This window comes from Eretmochelys imbricata, chromosome 6 (genome assembly GCF_965152235.1).
Source record: "Eretmochelys imbricata isolate rEreImb1 chromosome 6, rEreImb1.hap1, whole genome shotgun sequence".
Classification (NCBI taxonomy): Eukaryota; Metazoa; Chordata; order Testudines; family Cheloniidae; genus Eretmochelys; species Eretmochelys imbricata.
Window position 1 is genome coordinate 30,429,106 of NC_135577.1, and position 20,198 is coordinate 30,449,303.

General features: G+C 41.9%; 1 protein-coding gene across 2 annotated transcripts in view; it reads left to right on the plus strand.

Moving 5' to 3' along the window:
- Positions 1–19,382, plus strand: part of ABCC8 (ATP binding cassette subfamily C member 8) — a 138,206-nt gene extending 118,824 nt beyond the window's left edge. For both annotated transcript variants that reach the window (XM_077820060.1, XM_077820061.1), the window contains exons 31-39: positions 6,772–6,885; positions 7,583–7,703; positions 7,836–7,966; positions 8,734–8,812; positions 11,466–11,574; positions 13,013–13,116; positions 15,732–15,865; positions 17,601–17,663; positions 19,245–19,382. In XM_077820060.1, the coding sequence (XP_077676186.1) occupies positions 6,772–6,885; positions 7,583–7,703; positions 7,836–7,966; positions 8,734–8,812; positions 11,466–11,574; positions 13,013–13,116; positions 15,732–15,865; positions 17,601–17,663; positions 19,245–19,382 (993 nt within the window). The remainder of the gene's footprint in view (positions 1–6,771; positions 6,886–7,582; positions 7,704–7,835; positions 7,967–8,733; positions 8,813–11,465; positions 11,575–13,012; positions 13,117–15,731; positions 15,866–17,600; positions 17,664–19,244) is intronic.
- The last annotated feature ends 816 nt before the right edge of the window (positions 19,383–20,198 follow it).

Below are 20,198 nucleotides of genomic sequence, written 5' to 3' on the forward strand. Positions count from 1 at the left end.
TTTGATCCTGGCACTCCACTGATGCATATGAGTTATCCAGCCTATACCTTTGCCATGTACATGTCTTTTTAAAGAAAATTTGCCCAAGTTACCCCATTGATGAAAGTCCAATGGAGTGCAAGAGGGGAGGAATTATTCCAGAGCAGGAATAGGATTCATGGCCCTTTTTTTGCCTGCCTCCGCCCTTCCCCTTTTGGGGAGGAATGATCAGAGCCAAAGATCCTCTAGCTGTGCTATCAAGATCCCACAGGGGGCTGCGCATGTCAGTACACCTGGGCTTCATCCATCCAGCTACCTGTGCTGAGGTTCCACTGTATTGGGTGCTTTCTGCACCAATAGGGTGTGTGAGGATTTGGGCCTACGCCCTTCCTGAGTCAGCCAAAGGACAGGGCTATTGCCTTTTGTGTTCTTGTTCCCTTTGTAGTGCAAGTACAGCAGGTAGGTGAAAGAAATTATCTGTTAAAAATGAGTCTTCAGGAAGGCAATACAGAGAGCTTCTTATGCTGTGTGGTGTTGGCAATTGTATCTGTTTCTGCAAGGCACCGATGTAACAAAGCTGCTGCTAGTCATGTTATAAATGTGTGATTCTTCCATATACATTACAAGTACATCAGTGTGTATATTTCATGTCAATCTGCACATTAATTTTAGACTTTCACATATATTGGTATATTTGCCACCTAAACTCAGTTTTTTGGGTGACTCAGAGGAAAGAGAACTAGCCTGTATTCTATTCAGCAAATAAGGAATAATAATGAAGAAGCATCTAGAGATGATCGAGATCCTGTTGTACTAGGCACTGTATAAACATAGACTACATCTACACTGGCAACTGGACATGGTCCAAGCACATGGTTGTGCCAGAACCCCTCTAGCGTCCACATCTAAACCCCAGAAATACAGGTTTCAAGACCTGTCCAGGGAAAGAATGCTAGTAGACCTGCGGGGTGTGGGTATGAACATGCCTCGGGCTGTCGCGTGGCCCCGTACCCATGCCAGTGCGTAGAGTGGATGGGGTAAGGGGCGTGTCTTGAGTTTAATAGTCCTCCAGTCCTGTTCCCACAATGTACTGAATCCTTTCCTGCCTGACCCTTATCCAAATCGATAAAGGTCCCTGCCTCCTCATTCTCACCAGTAGCAGTGAGCTGCACTGACCCCTTCACAACAGTTTTCCACTGGACTCTCTTCATCAGTACAAGTGAACATGTTCCACAAGCTGCCGCCCAGTCAGCCAACCACACCCAGGTCCCAATAAATGTGTGGTCGGAGTTCACCGTTTTCCACAACTTCTCCCACAGCATCAGGAACTTACACCTGTAACTGAAAGTTTCAGATAGGCTGGTGCAGGTGGGCATTCACTGTACTCTGGCCCACTCCCGGGAAGGAATAAATCACCTGAGGCTCTGGCAAAAGGCAAAAGAAGGCAAAAGACTCCACCAGTTGCTCCAGGAGAAGTCCTCCAATCTGCCTATCCTTCAAGGAGCTGGACCAAGTGTTCTCCCAGGCTCCCGCTACCGAGCCTGTGGTGATGCACGACTCCCTCCTCAACCCGCACCAGCCTCATCAGCTGATGGGATGGTGATGGAGGCCATGGTGGGGACTGCAGAGGAGGAGGCCTTGGAGAAAGAAGAGCATGTCATCCTGCACCTCTGCAAGGAGAAGATGGCTCAGCAAGCCCCTCCTGATGAGCAAGAGGAGAACCTCTCTACTCAGCAGCAACTAGAATCTGAGGCTGGTAAGTTAAACCCCACCCTCACCCAGATGGTCCCCAACCAAGATACAACTGTAAATTCCATTTTATTGAACGACCATAAACCACTACAAAGCATTTTTGTCGAAGCTATAGAGCGGATTATTCGTGAACTAACCTATTGCCCCTGGGTATGTGAGTTTATTGGCCAACAGGCTGACAAAGAGGGAGGGGGGTGGAAAGATCCAGCTGTGGGGACAGGACATTTGTACTAGATGAATGGTTCTCCAGAGTTATAGCTCCTTTCAAGATTACAAACTTTCACTACAATAATCCCTCCCCGCAGTTGCACAACAAACACATGGGAGCTGTGCAGAACTGGGCTTTGGTGTAGTATCAGGATCGGTTACGTACAGGAAAAGAGAAGGGGAGCCTTTGCTTCTCTGAGGAACACAACAGCAGCCCTCTGTCGCAGTATAAATGTTTTCAAACATTTTCCTGCCCTGGTGTCCTGCCTCTCCCCCCTCAGTGCTGTGCTCCATAAGCCGGGAGAAAGAGTCTGGGATCTGTGCTGGTGGCTGCACAAACAATCCAGTTTCACTTTGCAGTAGGGAGGTCATTGGTTTGCGGCCTTGATCAAGAAGTTCAGGGAACATAGTACAGGTGCGATGTCCCTCTTTCTTTCCCTGTTCCTTTCTCCACTCTTTGTTGGAAAAAGGGAAATGATTTCCTGGTTTGGAGATGGGTTGGCAATTGCAGTGGTTTGCTTCTCCCCCTCCAAGCAGGCTCAGTCTGATATCTTGGACTGTAGTCTGTTTCCATTCAGATTGTCTCCCAGTCCTGTAAGCATAGGTCAAAAAAATTTCTGGTGCAGCAGAAACTCCAACTGGTTTCTTAAAGTTCAAAGGCAGCACAAATGTGCTTGGCCCACCTTTAGAGTTCACCAAACCCTCCTGTTCAGTGATATCAATAGGATGACAAGTAGCACAAACATCTCTCTGTCACAGATTGGCAGATCCCCACCATGGGACTAGAAATCTATCTCCCCTTTCCAGTCTGGTAATTTTAAAACTACTAGGTTCTCCAGTCATTGGCCAGCCTTAAAAGAAGGAATTAAGAACAGTTACTATTGCCCCAGAAATAAATGCCCCCACCAGCCCAATCATACGCTTTAAGACATTAATTTTTTCAAAACCATTAGTTGATGCTAACTCCCATTGTCAGCAGGTGTTCCTTTCTTGGGGGCTGTAAAAGTTGTCTGAGAATCAAGGATACTAAAACAATCACATTCCTGAAATGCTGAGAAGTATCACTATTGCGACCTCCACAGCAGTGTTATGTTATGTGGGGGGATTTCTTACCTGCTTTCCAAGGAAAGATGAAATATAATGCTGCTCTTGTGATTGACTTGGCAGGAAGAATGAGAAGAGTGAACCCATTCTGCCTAGAATCCAGGAGCAGCAGCCCAGGGCGGTAGGGGCAGACAAAGGATGACACTGGAGGATGTGCTCATTGGGGTCAACAGAAGGAGCCAGGAGAAGTTTTACTTTAAGGGCAAGAGAGGAATGGGCTATTGGGCTGGAGCGACAGTCTATGGAGTGGGAAGAACGTTTTTTCCAAAGGCAGGAGTCATTAATGATCTGGTTCCTAGAGCAGGACACATGGTACAGGGGATGGGAGTTGCCCAAGGGGACTGGGAGCACGCCATGTTGGAGTCCCTGATACAAGGGGAGGTGGAATGGATTCAGGTCCTGCCTGCCGCAGTAGCTGTGCCAGTATCCATAAATTGGCACCTCCTCCTCCAGCTACTACTCCTCCTGCACCTGCAGCCCACCATGCTGCTGAGTTAGGGGACCCAAACCCCACCCTCTGTGATGGGGTTGGGAGGCTGCAAGACTCTAGGCCCAATACTCTGTACTGGCACCCAAAACCCCTCCCGGGGAAATTCTGTGACCGTGGAGGAGGGAAACAATGAGCCCAAGACTGCCTGAAAGCCAGCGTGTGTCTAGCCCCCAAACCCCATTCAGGAGACATCACTTCCCCCCCACCCCCCTGAATGTTTTAAAGACATTCCCCCTCCTTGTACAAAGTAGGGGAAGATCAGGGCCAGGAAGATGGGGCCATAGGGAATAAAGTTTTAACATTCTTCAGGAAGTCTGATCCATTCCGTTTTCATTCACAGTTCTTTTAAAAAAATGTTCAGAGTTATGCTACATGTACTAGTTTCAATAAATGTTAGTTTCTTTTACTTGTGTGTGGACCTGTCATTTGGGCTTTGGTAAAGGTACAGCATTTTTTCCCTTTCAGTTTTGGGCTCTATCAGTCAGTGCTTTGAGTCATATAACTCTCCGGGGTAGAAAACTGAAAAGTCCAGTCTGACCCTCCCAGAACCACCCCCACCCCCCAAAACTCTCCCTGTCCTGGTATATGTGAATATAAGTAAGCTGGAGTCATGTTGGAAGTGCAGTGTGCATGGAAATAACAAGTAATTTTATTAACTTGGGCCAGGGGAGTGGGGAGGAAGAGAAAGTGGGTAAATCCCCCCACAATCACAGTCACCAGAAATGAGATGTAAAAGCCCCTCCCACCCGCTTCATCAACTGTTCTCAAGGTCCTTCAGACACTGAGTAATCCACCTGAACTGTGGTCTGGCTAACAGTTGTGAACGGTAACACAAAATGAAAGAACAATAAGTGTAAGTGCAATTTATCTGGCCAGATACCATCTGCAGGCCAATCACAGAACAGAAGGTGCTATACCTGCGGAGGTGCCCTGCCCCAGTTACCTGTAATGAGTCGTTACCTAAACAATCGGCTAATGACAGTCAGTGGGAGGGTAAAAAACCTGTGTTGAAACACAATGAATGGAAATGTTCCCTCTTTTATTTTTACAGTAGATGCATGGGGTGTGGCATCTTGTTTGGGACCAGGCTGCAGTTACCTACCTGCCCACCCATTCATCCATAATGTAGGCACAAATTGCATCCTTGGTTTCCCTGGCCCACTGTGGTCCAGCACCAGTATGAACATTCACTGGATCAAGCTGCTCCGTAAAGGTTTTGCAAGCCCATCTTGTCCTGTACACAGTCTGTCCTAAAGTGCTCACCTTTAATCTCACAAATGTTATGAAGGGCACAGCATGCCACAATAATGCAGACAGTGTTGGCTACACTGGCCTCCAACCAAGAGCATAAGCATCATCAACAAGCCTTCAGCCGTTCAAAGGTATTCTCCACTATCATCCTGCAGCTGCTTAGTTTGAAGTTGAATCTCCATTTTGCCAGGTGCTTAAAGCTGGGCTAGGGTTTCATTAGGCAGTGTGGGAGCGAGTATGTGGGGGTCCCCCAGAATAACTGTGGGCAAAGAGAACCACATTGCTTCTGGGGAATAAAGTCCCTTCCTCCCCCTTCAAGTACAATCCCAATCTCCTCAGTACTCAGTGTCATGGCCTGTCCTATGTGTTGGACAGCATTCAGGAATCTGCTTTTGTGGTCCTCTAAGCCTTTAAGAACGAGCCTTTTCAACTGATGTACTCACTCATGCCTTTCAGTGGGCAAAGTATGGGGATGTGGGTGCCATTGATGGTGTTTCCGAATTGCACGGAGCCATTCTCTGGGACCCCACTATAATTTCTGGAACTTTGGTGATGGCAACCACATGTGGGTAGATGAGTGCATGGATGGTTTCACAAACCTGCACCACCACAACCTGCACAGTGGTTTGGCACTGGCTGATAGCTGTCTGATGTTGCCAGCTTCCAGAGGGCTATAGCCATCTGCTCCTGCATTGGGATGGGTCTCCAAACCCTTGTGTTCTCCCACTGTAGGGTTGCGGCCAGCTCTTCACGGAGCTCTGTGAATGTTGGCTTCCTCATCCTGAAGTTCTGTGGCCACTGGTCATCATCTCAAGTTTCCAACACTGGTCGTCATCTCAAGTTTCCAACACAATGTAATCTCACCACACAGTGCTGATTCTCCTGGTCCAGAAGTGGTGGCCTCCCATGGACTTACAGTTGCAATGCTGGTAGTCCTCTGTGTCATGGGGCAACAGTGCATTACTCCCCATCCTGGCCACCATTCTTTGGCTTGTGAGAGAGGTCCGAATCCTTTCACCCAAAATTGTCACTGGTCCTGTATTGCAAAGCACTCTCATTTGTCTCACAAGAAGGAGCAGGGTACCATCGGTCACTAATGCCATGTCTTCCACCAGTTGGGCAGGAGAGGGGTGAGTGGGAGTTCCCATCACCAAATGTTTGAAGGCATCTGCATTCCCACCAACACACAGCAAGGCAGATCCTAGAATGTATTCTGTGACTCATAGAGCCTTGGGATACTGCCCCTGAAATACTAGTGCTAACCTTGCTTACCCAAAAAAAAGCTGTGTGGACATGGGTATTCCCAGGTTCAGAGTATACACCCATGTCCAGCACAGCATATTTGGACACTGTGCAGGTGTGGGTTATGTGGGCAAGTGTACACACAGCCTTTACCTTTGTCCAGTTGCCAGCATAGATTTGGCCATAGAGGAGGCCCGTCCCTGCCCCACTGACTTCCCATTCTAAAGTTTTTATCTGTATGCAAAAATTGTACCACTTTAACTATACCAGTTCCATAACCTCTAGTGTGGACACAGTTATACAAGTATAGCTTACTCCTGTAAATGTAGGGAATAAGCTATTCTAATATATGGCACCTTTATATGATGGGTATAACTGAATCTATACTAGGCATTGTATCAGTATAACTATTTCAGTAAAACATCACACACCTAACTAAAATAGTTATATTGGTACAAAAATTACATGTAGACCAAGCCTAATTTAAGATGGGATGGGGACACAACAGTGGATACAACCGACAATACCAAGAAGTGAGAGAGGGGTCATGGGACACTGAAACAAAAATGGGGGTTAAATGGCCATCTCTACCCACAGATTATTTAAAATCTTCTGCATGTGTTTCAGTCTTAGCCATGTAAAGGGTTTATTGTTTCAAACTGAACTTCCCAAAACATTTGCATGGTGTCTCTCTGTGTGTGTGTGTGTGTGATATATAGTGATGGAGCTTATTCATATTCCTTCAGGAATACATTGGAGCATGTGTGGTTCTCATAGCAGCTGTGACTTCTATTACCAATTCCTTGTACAATCAGCTCTCTTCAGGACTTGTGGGTTTAGGACTAACCTATGCTCTTATGGTAAGTTAAATCATGCGTTGAGTGGCTTCCCACACACACACTGCTTTCTTCAGGACACAAAGATGGGAAGGACAGAAGGTGCTGTTTACACATCCTTATTGGGAAGCTGTAAAAACACTGAAATAGTACATTAACTTCAGTTCACATTGCGTGGGTGATATGTTTGTTAAGCATATTCTTTTCTGAGTTCTTAAATCCCATGTAAGTAATATATATTGCAGTTATTAATAAATATATCAAAATGTTATCATTCATACTAATTGAAAAGTAGTATTACTAGATCACTAATTTACTCACCATTATGCTGCAATCTCTCATTCTAGATATTCAGGCTTTTTTTTTTTTTTTTTTTTTTTTTTTCAGAAAAGTTATATCTGTTTCTCTCTCTCTCTCTCTCTCTCTCTCTCTCGGCTTTTATTTTCTTTTTGAATATTGGCATGCAGCACCATAATACCAGAGCACCATGACTAGAATATTTAACTTGCAACCAGTCTTGCCACTGTGTTAATGTGCACCAAATGTTTCATTCAGTGGTCCAGCTTATTAAGACTTTGTACTCTGAATAAACTTCACCGAAACAATTAAAAAGCTGTCTTGGAGGAATGGAAGTGCTTGGTGGCCTAATAGTGTTATGCTGTTTCTTTTCCAGTATTTCATATTAGCAAAAAGTGAAATTTATTTATTTATATTATTTCAGGTGTCTAATTACCTGAACTGGATGGTTCGTAACCTGGCTGATATGGAGATCCAGCTGGGAGCAGTGAAAAGGATCAATGGCCTTCTAAAAACAGAAGCTGAAAATTATGAAGGGCTCCTTTGTGAGTGTGGTATAGTATCTCTGCAGAAAATAACTCGTTAAATATTTAATGATTCACAGTGAATTGCCATAAATAACTTATTAGAGCATTTAATGAATTGATCACAAGTGGGTTTTTATGCTCCGGGTACAGCTCCTTCACAGATTCCTCAGAACTGGCCTGACAGAGGTGAGATCCAAATACAGAACCTGAGTGTCCGGTATGACAGCAACCTAAAGCCAGTCCTAAAGCATGTCAGTGCTCACATCTCTCCAGGGCAAAAGGTAAAAAAATGGAGATGATTTGAGAAATGACTCTTTCCCCAGTCAGACCAGCTTGTAATAGAAACCACAGAGTGGTGAGAACGTACTAAGCTATTTTTTATTAATGATTTCCAAAGTTTTTCCTCCACCAAGTTTTTCTTCCTCCAAAATAAATATACTCCAGTCCTGATCCCTTATACCGGTTTCTTTACAGTTTTGCTCTGATGCCTTCAAAAATGTGTACCATTACAGTGATGTACAGTGCTGCTTAATCTTCTGGTGCTCCGCTGTGGGACATAGGGCCCCAAAATAAGGGACACTGACACTTGCAATGTGAGATATACACTCCATCATTCCCAAATGGCTCCCCTACCCCATCCCTTCATTGGTCATCTCTCCCCACTTGTCCCTTTCCCCTCAATCTTCTTTCATCTCCTTAATCTTGTGTGTCAGTGTCCCATCGTACAATGGACTCTCCCACCCAGACACACCCCCTCTGGGGTTCTAAGCTTTGCTGGCAGCACTAGCCAACTCTCCTTGTGCTCCAGAAGGACTCCCTGTGACCCACTGTTCCCTAGCATCCCCATGGAGGGCCAGCCAAAATCTAACCCTGAATGTCAATTTCTCTTTTAAAAGACAAAAGGGCGAAAATATGGCCTCTGCTGAAGACAATTCAGTTTTGTCATTGACTTCAGACGGGGCCAGAATTTCACCCCAAGATGTTTGTTGCAAATGCTTTCTCCTTCCTACTCATTTAATGTTCTACTCATCTTGTTTCTGTGTTGTAGATTGGAATCTGTGGCAGAACTGGCAGTGGGAAATCCTCCTTCTCTCTCGCCTTTTTCAGAATGGTTGACACCTTTGAAGGTAGGCTCATAGCTGTTCCATCCCGTCATGGTTAGATCCCTGGGGAAGCAACTTTGAACCTTGTTCCTCTGACCCTAGCAGTTGTGAATTACAAAGACGGTAAAACTGTGCGAGGCATTGTTGCTGGGCTTATTCCAAGTAAGGGACCATCCGTCTTTCATCAGCTTCTGCCATATTGATAACCCAGGTCAATATAAAATCTCATTCAACGTGATCAGTGTTTTCTAATGCCATCAGCAGCCTCAGGCAAGCGTTTCCATTAAAAATAGAAAAAGACTTCAAATGTGTATTTTTAAAAAAAAAATCCATATTCTGTGTCAATATTGATTTCCTATAGGGCCTGAACCTGCTTCTTTGGAAGTCAATAGCAAAATTCCTATTGACTTCAGAGAGAGCAGGATTGAGCCTTTAATTACAGTTATTTCCAGAAGTAGACTTGCATGTCATTTTTCTTAAGCGTTTACCAGCACGCATTAAAGGGGTAGGCAAAGGTGCAGAGGCAGCATATTTCTGTCTCCAGCACAAACCAACAAGCATAGTGTTTATCAGTGGCAGGGAGGGTTGAAAAGATATGCTATAGTGCAGGTTACTCCAAGGACAGAATTGTTCAGGGCTCCAAGGATAACCTGGAGCTTTTGCTACCCATGCTGTGTCCAAACAGGTGGTTACTTCCATCTCAAAATCCCTTCCCATCACTGCACAATGCTATGATCTCCTTTGTGAAGCAGTATTTCTAGGGCTGAGGTGTAAGAATAGCAAATAGTACCTCCTGAGTCTACTATGAGCACAGAGGCTACTTGGGGAATTGTCATGTGCACCAGTCTGAGTTAGATGTCTCTATTTCAACTCATCTGGAAATAATGTTCATTTGCCTGTTACTCTGAACACAGGCACAATGGAGTAGTCCTCATACACCCCCTATGTCATGCTAGTGAAAAGAACCTTCATCCCCCTAAGCTACAAGTGCATATTAGCTGCCACTCGGAGGAGGTGGGCTCTCTCCCTGTGAATATTCTTAGAGCCAAAATCTCTCTTTCTGTTCACGTCTCAGCAAAATATGGATATGTTTTTCTGTAGAAGCACCATTCATTTGCAGTCCATTTCTGGTTGGCCTATCCAGATACAATTCCTGCACAGCCATCCCCTCTGACTAACACTTGCCAGAGCAAACCAAGCAGGGCAGGAAGCCTAGAGGGCACAGGAAGATCTGGAGGGCATGTGCTAAAGCTTGAAGAGCACACTCCTCATCCTCTATGCCCTGCTCTAGAATATCACAAACTCTTCATGACATTTTCACATGGGGAGGAGAGGAGAGGGAGGGAGAAAGAAAGAAAGAACCACTTATGATAGAGGTTAGTCACATCACTTAATGCACTTCTGGAAGGCACTTGCATATGGTTGTGATAGAGGGGCTACAGGAACCTGACTAGAACAGAATAGAATTGGATCCCTCTGTGGCTTGGGGCATGGGCAACTCATGGTTGGCATACAGAGTGTGAACCTTAGAGACCTGAAGGGAAGAAGTTTCACCCTGCACTTGCCCTTCTTAACAAATGCACCTTAGCTATGTTCTCAGGTGTCTTTATGACATTGCACTAAATCAACATCTGATCATTTATTCTGGGTTATTAGACATCCTGCAAATTAAATATATAATTATTTGTGTGGCTCTTCTCACTGTTCAGGGCTAGTGTCCTCTCTGACCCCTTCCAGGTCTTTCTGTGTGCATCCCTCCGGGTGCTAGGCTTTTGCTTCTTCTGGAGTGGAATCCCCTGATTCTCCCACTTTCAGAGTGGGCCCAAGGCTACAATAACCCGATTACCAACTGTGATTGTTCAGCAGGTCTGACTGGGTTCAGGTACCTGCAAGTCTTCCTTTTGGGAGCCCTGACCAGTGGTATATACAGTAACCCACTACAGCCTTTTCTAAACAAAGCATTGTTTAATCACAGGAACAAAGCACAACAAGAGAAAAGAGAGCTTAACACAATAAAAGGTGTATACACATACCTACCTGACCTAAAGCTTAGGTGGGCAGAGCTTGACCTAAACATCCCAGAGAGTGCTGGGGACCAAACTGAAACCCTAGAGGTCAGGGGATGGGGTTTCAGCCTGTTCCCCAGCACTCTCATCCCCTGTGCTTCAGGGACTTCTCTTTATCCTTCCTAAAAGTTCTTTATTCCATTTTGCTGGCTGTAGTCCCCCCACGCCTCACCCCCACTTACCAAGCCAGACTGTTGAACTCATCAGCATAGCTGGATATAAAACTTCAAAGTGATTGACACCAGCATTGTCCTTCAAGTATAGTAAATAGGGCAGTCTGAAGCTATTGTCCCATTTCCTGTGTGCCTAACCTTTGCTTGAATTTACCCCTTGTAATCATATAGCAAACCACACAATAACCAACAAACTACCAGATGTGACATACAATATTCATAAAATATAACAGGCATCTTCCATGATTTAGTCTCAAGGGAATTGCACTCGCTTATCAGTAACTCGTTTCACTGGTGAATAAAGTAATATGTAGCCCATGGGTTAGTCTTGCATGCTTCTCTGTAATATAATGCAAACTAAAATCAAGTCGTGTTGTTGGCTGCTAGCTACATGATGTGATGAACAATCTAGCAGACTCTCAATGTTCTTTTGAATAGGGAGGATTATCATTGATGGCATAGACATTGCAAAGCTCCCTTTACAGACGCTAAGATCCAGGCTGTCCATCATTCTCCAAGATCCTATTTTGTTCAGCGGTACAATCCGGTAAGCGTAAAGCAGAAACAACAAGAAACAGCTAGGGTTTGTGTTATCACAAATTATGATTTTCACAGAGAGAGCAGCAGCAAACAATGCATTTAAGAGGCCTCATGCTCCACTACCTTTAATTAAAAGAGGGGAGCATTGTCTTCTCTGTGTGTTCCTCCCACATCCTCTTCAGAGCCCGGGGAGCCCTTCTAGAGCAACTGCACCTGGTCAGTGCTCCACAGTTTGGGAGGGGTGCTCCTTAAGGTGGGGCCTGGGACTAGTCACTGACTGTGACCTGCTACCCTCAGGACCCAGTGGGTTTGCCAGCCGAAGTCAGCTCAGGAGAGTGTGAGACTGGCATTCACCAGCCCTTTAGAGGTGAAGTGGGGAAGATGTAGGTGAGGGGGACGACAGACATGGCACATAACAAAGGAGAGTGGAAGGGAATCAGAGCAGCCGTGTAAATGGAGTTCAGGTTCTGTTGATTTGGAGCTTAGTGCTCTGTTAGGTTTCCAGGACCTTGCCCCATTCCGTCCTCCATGAGATTCAAAACTCTTTCCTATGTGGGGAAGATGAAATGGAAACTCAGAGAAGAGAACTTCACAGAGTTTCCAACAAATGCGATCCCCTCCTATGATGTTTTCCACAAAAGGGGACAATCTGACCCTTAATAAACAGTTATACTGCCTACATAGGCTAATTTGGGCATTAAAGTAATTAGAGTGGAGTTTCATTTATAATGACTTAGAAACTGCTGCAATTTGCCTATTGATTCCATGAGACTTCAAGCTGTACTTGCTTGAATAGGTCATGAATCATTTATATCAGAAGATAAAATGGCAGTATATATTTGTTTTGTTTGTTTACTTATTCAAGATTTTATTTAGGCCAACACTGGACATTCACCTCATGTACACTAGCAGTAAAAAGTAAATCAAAGATCACATTTGCTGCTGTGAGTCTTTTATTCCTGAATAAAATGAATGAGCCTTGTTTTATTTTAAGCAACATGATATGACATGAAGGACATTAGCACTTGTCACTGCCTATTTTGAGTGATAATAGACTAAGGATGCATTCAGAGTGGTTGATAACAACTGCTGAGTAATTTATAGCTACTGTTCTGCTGTGGTGATGCTCGTTTGTGTTTCATAATTCAGCATGATGCTGATCATTCTGTGTACCACAAACTGGTATTGTAAAAACTAAAAGGGGGTCATGTTGGATTCGAAGGGTCAGATTCTGATCTTAGTTTCACTGGTGTAAATTCAGAGCAAATCTACTGACTTCCATGGAGTTATTCCTGACTTAGACTGATGTGAGATCAGAATCAGGCCCAAAGTGTTTAATCCATGTATATATAATTATGTCTGTGTTTGTTTTTAACCACACAACTATAAAGGTGCATGGGTGAATTTGATGTTCGTAATTAACTTTTAACTGTATTGAATCATAGGTTTAACTTGGACCCAGAAAAGAAATGCACAGACAGCATGCTGTGGGAAGCCTTGGAAATAGCACAACTCAAACATGTAGTGAAAGCACTACCAGGGGGTCTAGGTAATACTTCTCTTTTCTTTGGGAAAATGCTTTCAGTGTTAAATTCATTTCTATTTAACATTTAGTTAGTAACTTAAAGCAAAATGGCTCTTACTGAAGCAACTTCGGATCAGGCAGGCTGGCCCAAGATTTTGTGGGGCCCTGTATGAAGTCAGATAAATGTGCTGGGTCCCATCCAACTCCCTCTTCTGTTTTACCCATAGCAAAACTCCCATTGACTTCAGTAAGGCCAGATTTTCACTCTTGGTCTCTGGTCCTGTGGCCAGTGGCATACCGTCTATGTATATAATGCATGCATTGCATGCCCCAGAAATAAGTTCTACAAGAATACAAAAGCCCTGACCAGCTGTGTCTGTGGGACAATTCCTTCCGGCCCCCAAACGCACATGAAGTACACAGTTTTGTATAACAAAATGGCATCTTCCACACAGCATAGTGTGTGCAAGGTCACGCCCTGCAAGCAAGTGTAGATTTGTATGCCTTACTAAAAATGTAATGGTACACCACTGACTGTGGCTAATAAGTCAAGTGTATGCAAACAGGTATAAAGGTAATTGAGATATTAAGGAGCTTGAAAATGGAAATATAAAACAAATTAGAGAAAATTATTGTCTTGTGGGATGGAAAAAAAAGATGGACATATAAGCTGGCAGTGGGATATAATGCCCCAATCCACACACAAAATCAAAGAAAGACCCTGTTTCAGGAAATGAAATAAGTCCAGCAACCCACCTATGTTACAGATTCAAAGAATACTGCATGGTTGTAGTGGTACTGAGAATAGATATACTAAAGAGAGAGATACAATCTGTCACATAAACATGTTAAAATAATGTTGGTATTCATGGAATTGTTTGTGAGTGCTGCCCTGTGTTCTAATATGCACGAGAAAGCAGCATTTCCCCAGATTATTTTTTTCCCTTGAAAGAGCAATGCCCTTGGACTTCTGTGGGGTGATTAGGTCTTCTTTAGAATTCCAGCATTTCTTGTAAGCTACTTTCACTATTGCAAATGCATTTAAGTACTTGAGCGCAGTACTCACACACATAAAATGAATCTTAGAATAGGCAAATGAAACAGGTATTGTGTGCTAAATGAAATGTACTGCACAAATTGATCCAGACAGCTGTTTTTAATAAAATAAAATCAAGTATGAAATGCACAATAAATTACAAACAGCATTGTAAGCTCCTTGTGACAGGGACTATCTGATACTCTGTGCTCTGCACAAGGCTGAGCACACTATCCAAGCTCAACAAACAACAATAATGGTATCATGAGCTACCTCCTGCTCTTGGTTACCCCTGTTCTACCTCACTGAAGTTAGTGAGAGCAAAACTTTTCCCTTCTTTATGCATTTATCAATACTAACCCTATCCATTTTTGAAAGAAAAAAAAATTCCTGAACATGCATTTTAGGTAACCTAATCACCCATGGTATGCCTAACGCATTCCTAATCACAACCAGCAGCTGACTGCGCAGTCATGGAGCATAGTTCCAAACTGTTCAAAATCCCAATGACTTTAATCTCTATTGAGGACATCCCAGGTAACTAGTAGTACCCAAATGTGCAATGTTACAAGGGATACATTTGTGATTTCAAATCAATCTGCTCTTGGAAAATGCATATTACCTGTCTTTTACTGTCACTTTTTATGCTGCATGACACCTGCTGTACCTTTCTTTTAGTGCACAAGGAGTCTGATCCTGCTGACCTTATTCAGACAAAGCTCTTTTTGATTCCAGTAGGATTTTGCCTGAGTAGGGAATGCAGGGTTGGGCCCACAAGCAGTCGGTGCTGCCTCACGTAAAGTTGTTTTCTTTCAAGAAGGCAGCATTGTAAAGATACAACTCCATTTAAAATAGCTTATAACAACAAGTTGTTCTGACAAGTTCCTTTGAAGTCAGTCTCATTTTTAACAGTGTGTTTCCTTTTCCTCAATTTAATGTGTATATACAGAAGGTATTCAGCATTGGGGTAAGCTAGATAAAATGATACACTCAGCCAAATTTGTAGAAGGGAGATCTTCCAGGGATTGTTGTCTGATTTGCAAGAGACATATATCAACAAATGAGGTTAGAGTGCTTTAGTCTACACACAGGCATTGTAGCAGGTTTATAAAACAGGAAGACACATTTCATATATTAGTTTCTCCCCTTTGCATTTGATGTACATCAAAATATGTTGGAGGGGAGGGTTCCATATGGTATTTCAGTTTCTTATTTACTTTGCATAGTTCTTTTCATGCTGTTCCTTCAGACAACATGTCAGAACACTATGCCCATTTTTATTTATATGAAGAATTATATTTAACTATGTGTGTTATGGACTTTGGGTTTTCATTTCTGTGCATAAGATACATCCATTTTGAAAATAACTATGTCCTGTTCTGCCATCCTCATGAGGAATAGTAACTTACTTCATGAGTAATACTGCTGAAACCAGTGTTACTACCCAATGTGAGTAAAAGTGGCAAAACTGGGCACCAGCAACTTAAGACTTATAAATTATTATCTTAAAAATTCTTAATATAAGTATGAGATCTTACTTTGTCAGCATGCTCTCTGTGCTCCCCACCCCCGCAACAGCCTAAATATTACTTTTGTTGTCCAGATGCCATAGTCACAGAAGGTGGAGAAAATTTTAGCCAGGGGCAAAGGCAGCTGTTCTGCTTAGCACGGGCATTTGTGCGGAAGACAAGTATCTTCATCATGGATGAAGCCACAGCATCTATTGACATGGCAACGGTGAGTTCAGAGTTTCAAGTTTTTTTATATGGCACATGATTTTTCAGAGAGGGTAGCCATGCTATTGTTAGTAACCAGAGATGAAACTTAGGTAAAATAATTCTACTTAATAATGTGTGAACACAAGTTTCCTTGCAAGTGTGTTTACAGGCTGGCCCCATGCCCCATATAGACATTGACCCATATATGAGAGTCACTGTTAACTAGTCTGACAAACCTATCTTGATAGTCCCTCACTATATACTAAATTCAAGCATTGATGCAAATGTTTTTTTTATTGACAGTTCAGTTTCCTAAAGTAAATAAGTCTTCAGAGGCTTAGCTATGGTGGTCAGTTGAGGACAAACTTGGCTGGTAATGTTATGCCTCCTCCAACTTGTACTAGCCAAGCATAGCAAGTTTCTTGGTGAATTCTTCAGCATGATGGAGAGGACAAGTGATGAAGAAGTTTTCACCCTGCAGGGGGATGAAAGTAAGGTCAAGTAAATAAATAAGAAATAAAAAAGACCTGTTAGATCATTGCATCTATCCTCCTGCAGGTGCAAGCTAGAGTCCCTAGTAGAGGATAAACTGCACACTAGTACTGCCCTGGCTGGTCTTAGCCAAATACAATAGAATATTCTAAGTTGCTTTGTTCCCAGTTTCAATAAACTCTGTTGTCAAAGGCTGTCATAAGATATGTTGAGATCCTCAGAGGAAGACACTACATAAGTGCAGAATATTATTGCAGTGGTTTATTATAGTAGCTAAATATCTTTAGTACCGGTTGGTGTAAGTTACTGCTGTGTCAAGCCTTGATACTGTGGTGCTGAGGGCCAAGTTAGCAGTTACTCACAGACCAGTTAAAACACATTTTGAATGTTGACGTATTAAGCAAGCACTCCATTCATTGGGGCACTTGTACCTTGGGCACAGATAATATGAAGATAACTATTCTAACAATCTTGCCTTGCTGAGCTTGGAACGCACCAATACATTCATAAACAGCAATGGGTGAACACTCTGTGAGGACAGCTGAGTATTTTAAGACTGACTTAGAGACCTCCTCTGCTGTTGTACCGGCCAGGTACATCTAGCAAAATGCACCTCCAGTGCTGTCAACTGTATCGAGTATGTCGTAACGTTCCATGCTTTCAGCGGGACAGAAAGAATGCCAGAATGGAGCGGGATTGGCAGCAAAGTGAATATTCCTTTGCAACAACATGATTTAAAATGTAGTCCTCAACTTTAAAACAGACATGGTGATATGCACCCTTCTTTGTAAAGTGCTTTAGGGTCTGCAAAGGAAAAGTGCTATGTAAGAGCTAACTAAGTAGTAGTATCAAAATTCAGTAAGTTGAGGTTGCTCAGTACCACTGTTCCCTCTAAGCTGTGCGCGTGTGCGCACGCACACAGATCCTAAACCCCGCGCACACAGCGAAACGCCTCACGCACAACAATTTGCACAGAAGACATTTTTTGCGCCCACGGCCTGTCAAAAGTTTGCACAGAAGAAATGTTTTGTGCACGCAGCCTGTCAAAAATTAGAAGGAACATTGCTCAGTACCTCACAGAATTAGGCCCATTCTGGATGATCATTCTAGAATACCCTAATTTAGCATACTGTTAATTTCTCATATCTTTACAGGTATAAAAAAAAACTTAGTATTAATTGTTTGACACTTGTTTTTATTGTTATGCCCATCACTGAAGAATCTGTTATTTAAAAAATAATAATTGTTGTTCCTTTATGTAGGAGAACATTCTTCAGAAGGTTGTAATGACGGCGTTTGCTGACCGTACTGTGGTAACCATAGCAGTAAGTACACTCTATGTGGCTTCTTCAAATGCAAACAAGTATCTGAAATGTAAAACAATGCATCAGGTACCTTGTTAATTTTTCTGATTTCTCTAGTCTATTGCTTTCTAATATGGCACTTATTTAATTAAAAATACATTTATTTTCCATTTAAACCATTTAGACAGTAGTTCATATATTTGTATTTTAAATATTTAATGCGTAATCCTGAAATGTGCTCCACAATAGTAATTACCATTGACTTTAAAGGACCACATATAAGGATATTGTGTACTTTCTGTGACTTATTCATTTTAGGCCAAGTTCAACTGTGGTGTAACTCCACTATCTTCAATGGAAATTGTACATGCCTATCTGAGAGTAAGATTTGGCCCTTATTAAGCCATGATACTTTAATTTAAGAAGAACAAAAATAACAATATAGCTTTGCTGTTGGATAAGTTAAACAAATAAGCATTTTAGCAGCTTTCAAAATATTATTTGGTTTTATTGTTAAACATAATCAGATTTATTAATCAATGTATTTTAAAATGATTAGATAATTATTTCAAACAGTAATAACTAGAATTAGTTAATAAAGAGAAGATTTGAACTGAACCAAAGAAATGTACTTGACAGTCATGTCATTATTGATAAATATCTTTCACTTCTTTATTTTCTAAAGATAAATGTGTCTTTGGGCAATGAAATAAGAGGTTACTGTATATTTTTTAAAATGTTAAAACTATATTATAATTGACATTTTATGCAAACAAAAGTCAGGAAATTCATAGTTAGTTACTGCAGGACTCATAACTTGACCTTCTTGCATGTATGTAAAATATTATGTATTAGTGTACACTGTTATTTTATACACATTGAATGTCTAATATACAATTGCTGCAGGAATCATAATTTAGAATTTCATGACTTCTCTTCATTAAAATTTTTAGGTAGTGTTGCACTGAGTTTTTTGCATTTGAGTTCCTTATTTTGTTTGTTTGGGAATGTGTGGAGGGAGGGTTTTTTGGTTTTGTTTGTCTTTTTATTAAAGTTGCCAGTGCGTGCACATTTAGCCTCTGGGTTCTAAAACAGGTTTTAAAATACACAATTCATACATAAATATTTTTAAATAAACCCAGTTTATTACAGCCCCAGTTGTAAATGTAATCTCAGCAGCTGCATTTGTTTTAGAAACACAGTCATCTTAATAAAGATGAAGTGATAAATTGTAGGAAAAGGGCTATATTTGTCTAATCCATATTTAGCAATATCAAAATACTGTAAAAGTGCATCTGTAGCTCTGACCCTGCACGTGACACCATGCGTGCAGATTCCCGGGCTTGCACAGAGCTCCATTGACTTCATTGACTATGCATGGGTACGGGGATCCAAGCCCATGGAGCCAGTTTCAGGATTGGGGCCTAAATATATATCTACATAATTGGCATAATAATGAGATTTCACTAAATTGGATTAAGACATCTCCATCAAGCTTGAACTTTGATAGGAATACTGATTTCTAGAATTTCTAATTTCTGTCTTATCTTGCACAGTTATATTCAATACACTGAACTTGTATTTCATCTGTTTACTTTTCAGCACAGGGTACACACTATTCTGAATGCAGATTTAGTCATTGTAATGAAGAGAGGGGTTATTTTGGAGTATGATAAGCCTGAGGTTCTGCTGGAGCAAGAAGAGAGTGTGTTTGCTTCTTTTGTACAAGCTGATAAATAATAGGATAAAATGAAGCCTTTCAAAGTGCAATTGTATTACTCATTTTCTAATTATGTAAATTACCTGTAAATAAAATATTGATTATTTCATAATAAAAGACTGAGTTTTTCCATTCTTGAAATAACCTGAGTGGGTCTTTGTTAACTCTTAATGAATTATCCATGTGCCTTTCCTTTTTGTTTGCTGGATTATTTTGGTACTAAGGACTAGTGAATTGGGTGATTTGAGATAAATAGATTTCTGAAACATGGCACAATGTACAGCAAATATGAACAACTGGCACAGGGTTTGTTTTATTACTAACAATGAAACCTCTGCTGATAATATTTCATTACTTCATTTTTTTTTCTGAGAATAGCAGGTGCAACCCGAAGGAAATTGCTCTCTCCATATTTACAAAAATAACTATTTGGTCTCAAAAGTTCCAATTGCAACTTCCTATTAAGTAATAGTTCTGGAGACTAAAGTGGATTGGGGAGAGAAAGAGATACATTGCAGCCTTAAGATATCAAGTGTTCATGCGTGGAGTCCTTGTGAAAATATTTTCCTATTTGTAATATACACTGAAACAATGCAATTTCAATACGGCGCCTTCTCTACCATCACAAAGATCAGGGTAGGATAGGTGCTCAGCAGAAAATATGAAAAAAATATGCCACAGTACAATAAAAATGGTTGAAAACAATAAAACTGCTGGTGTCTCACAGTTTGGGTGTGGAGGGACACTTGAGATCTATAATTCATGGGGGGAAGTAGTTACACCTGCATTCTTTCTCAGGATCTGGTTATCCAATACACACCCACAATGATATTTGG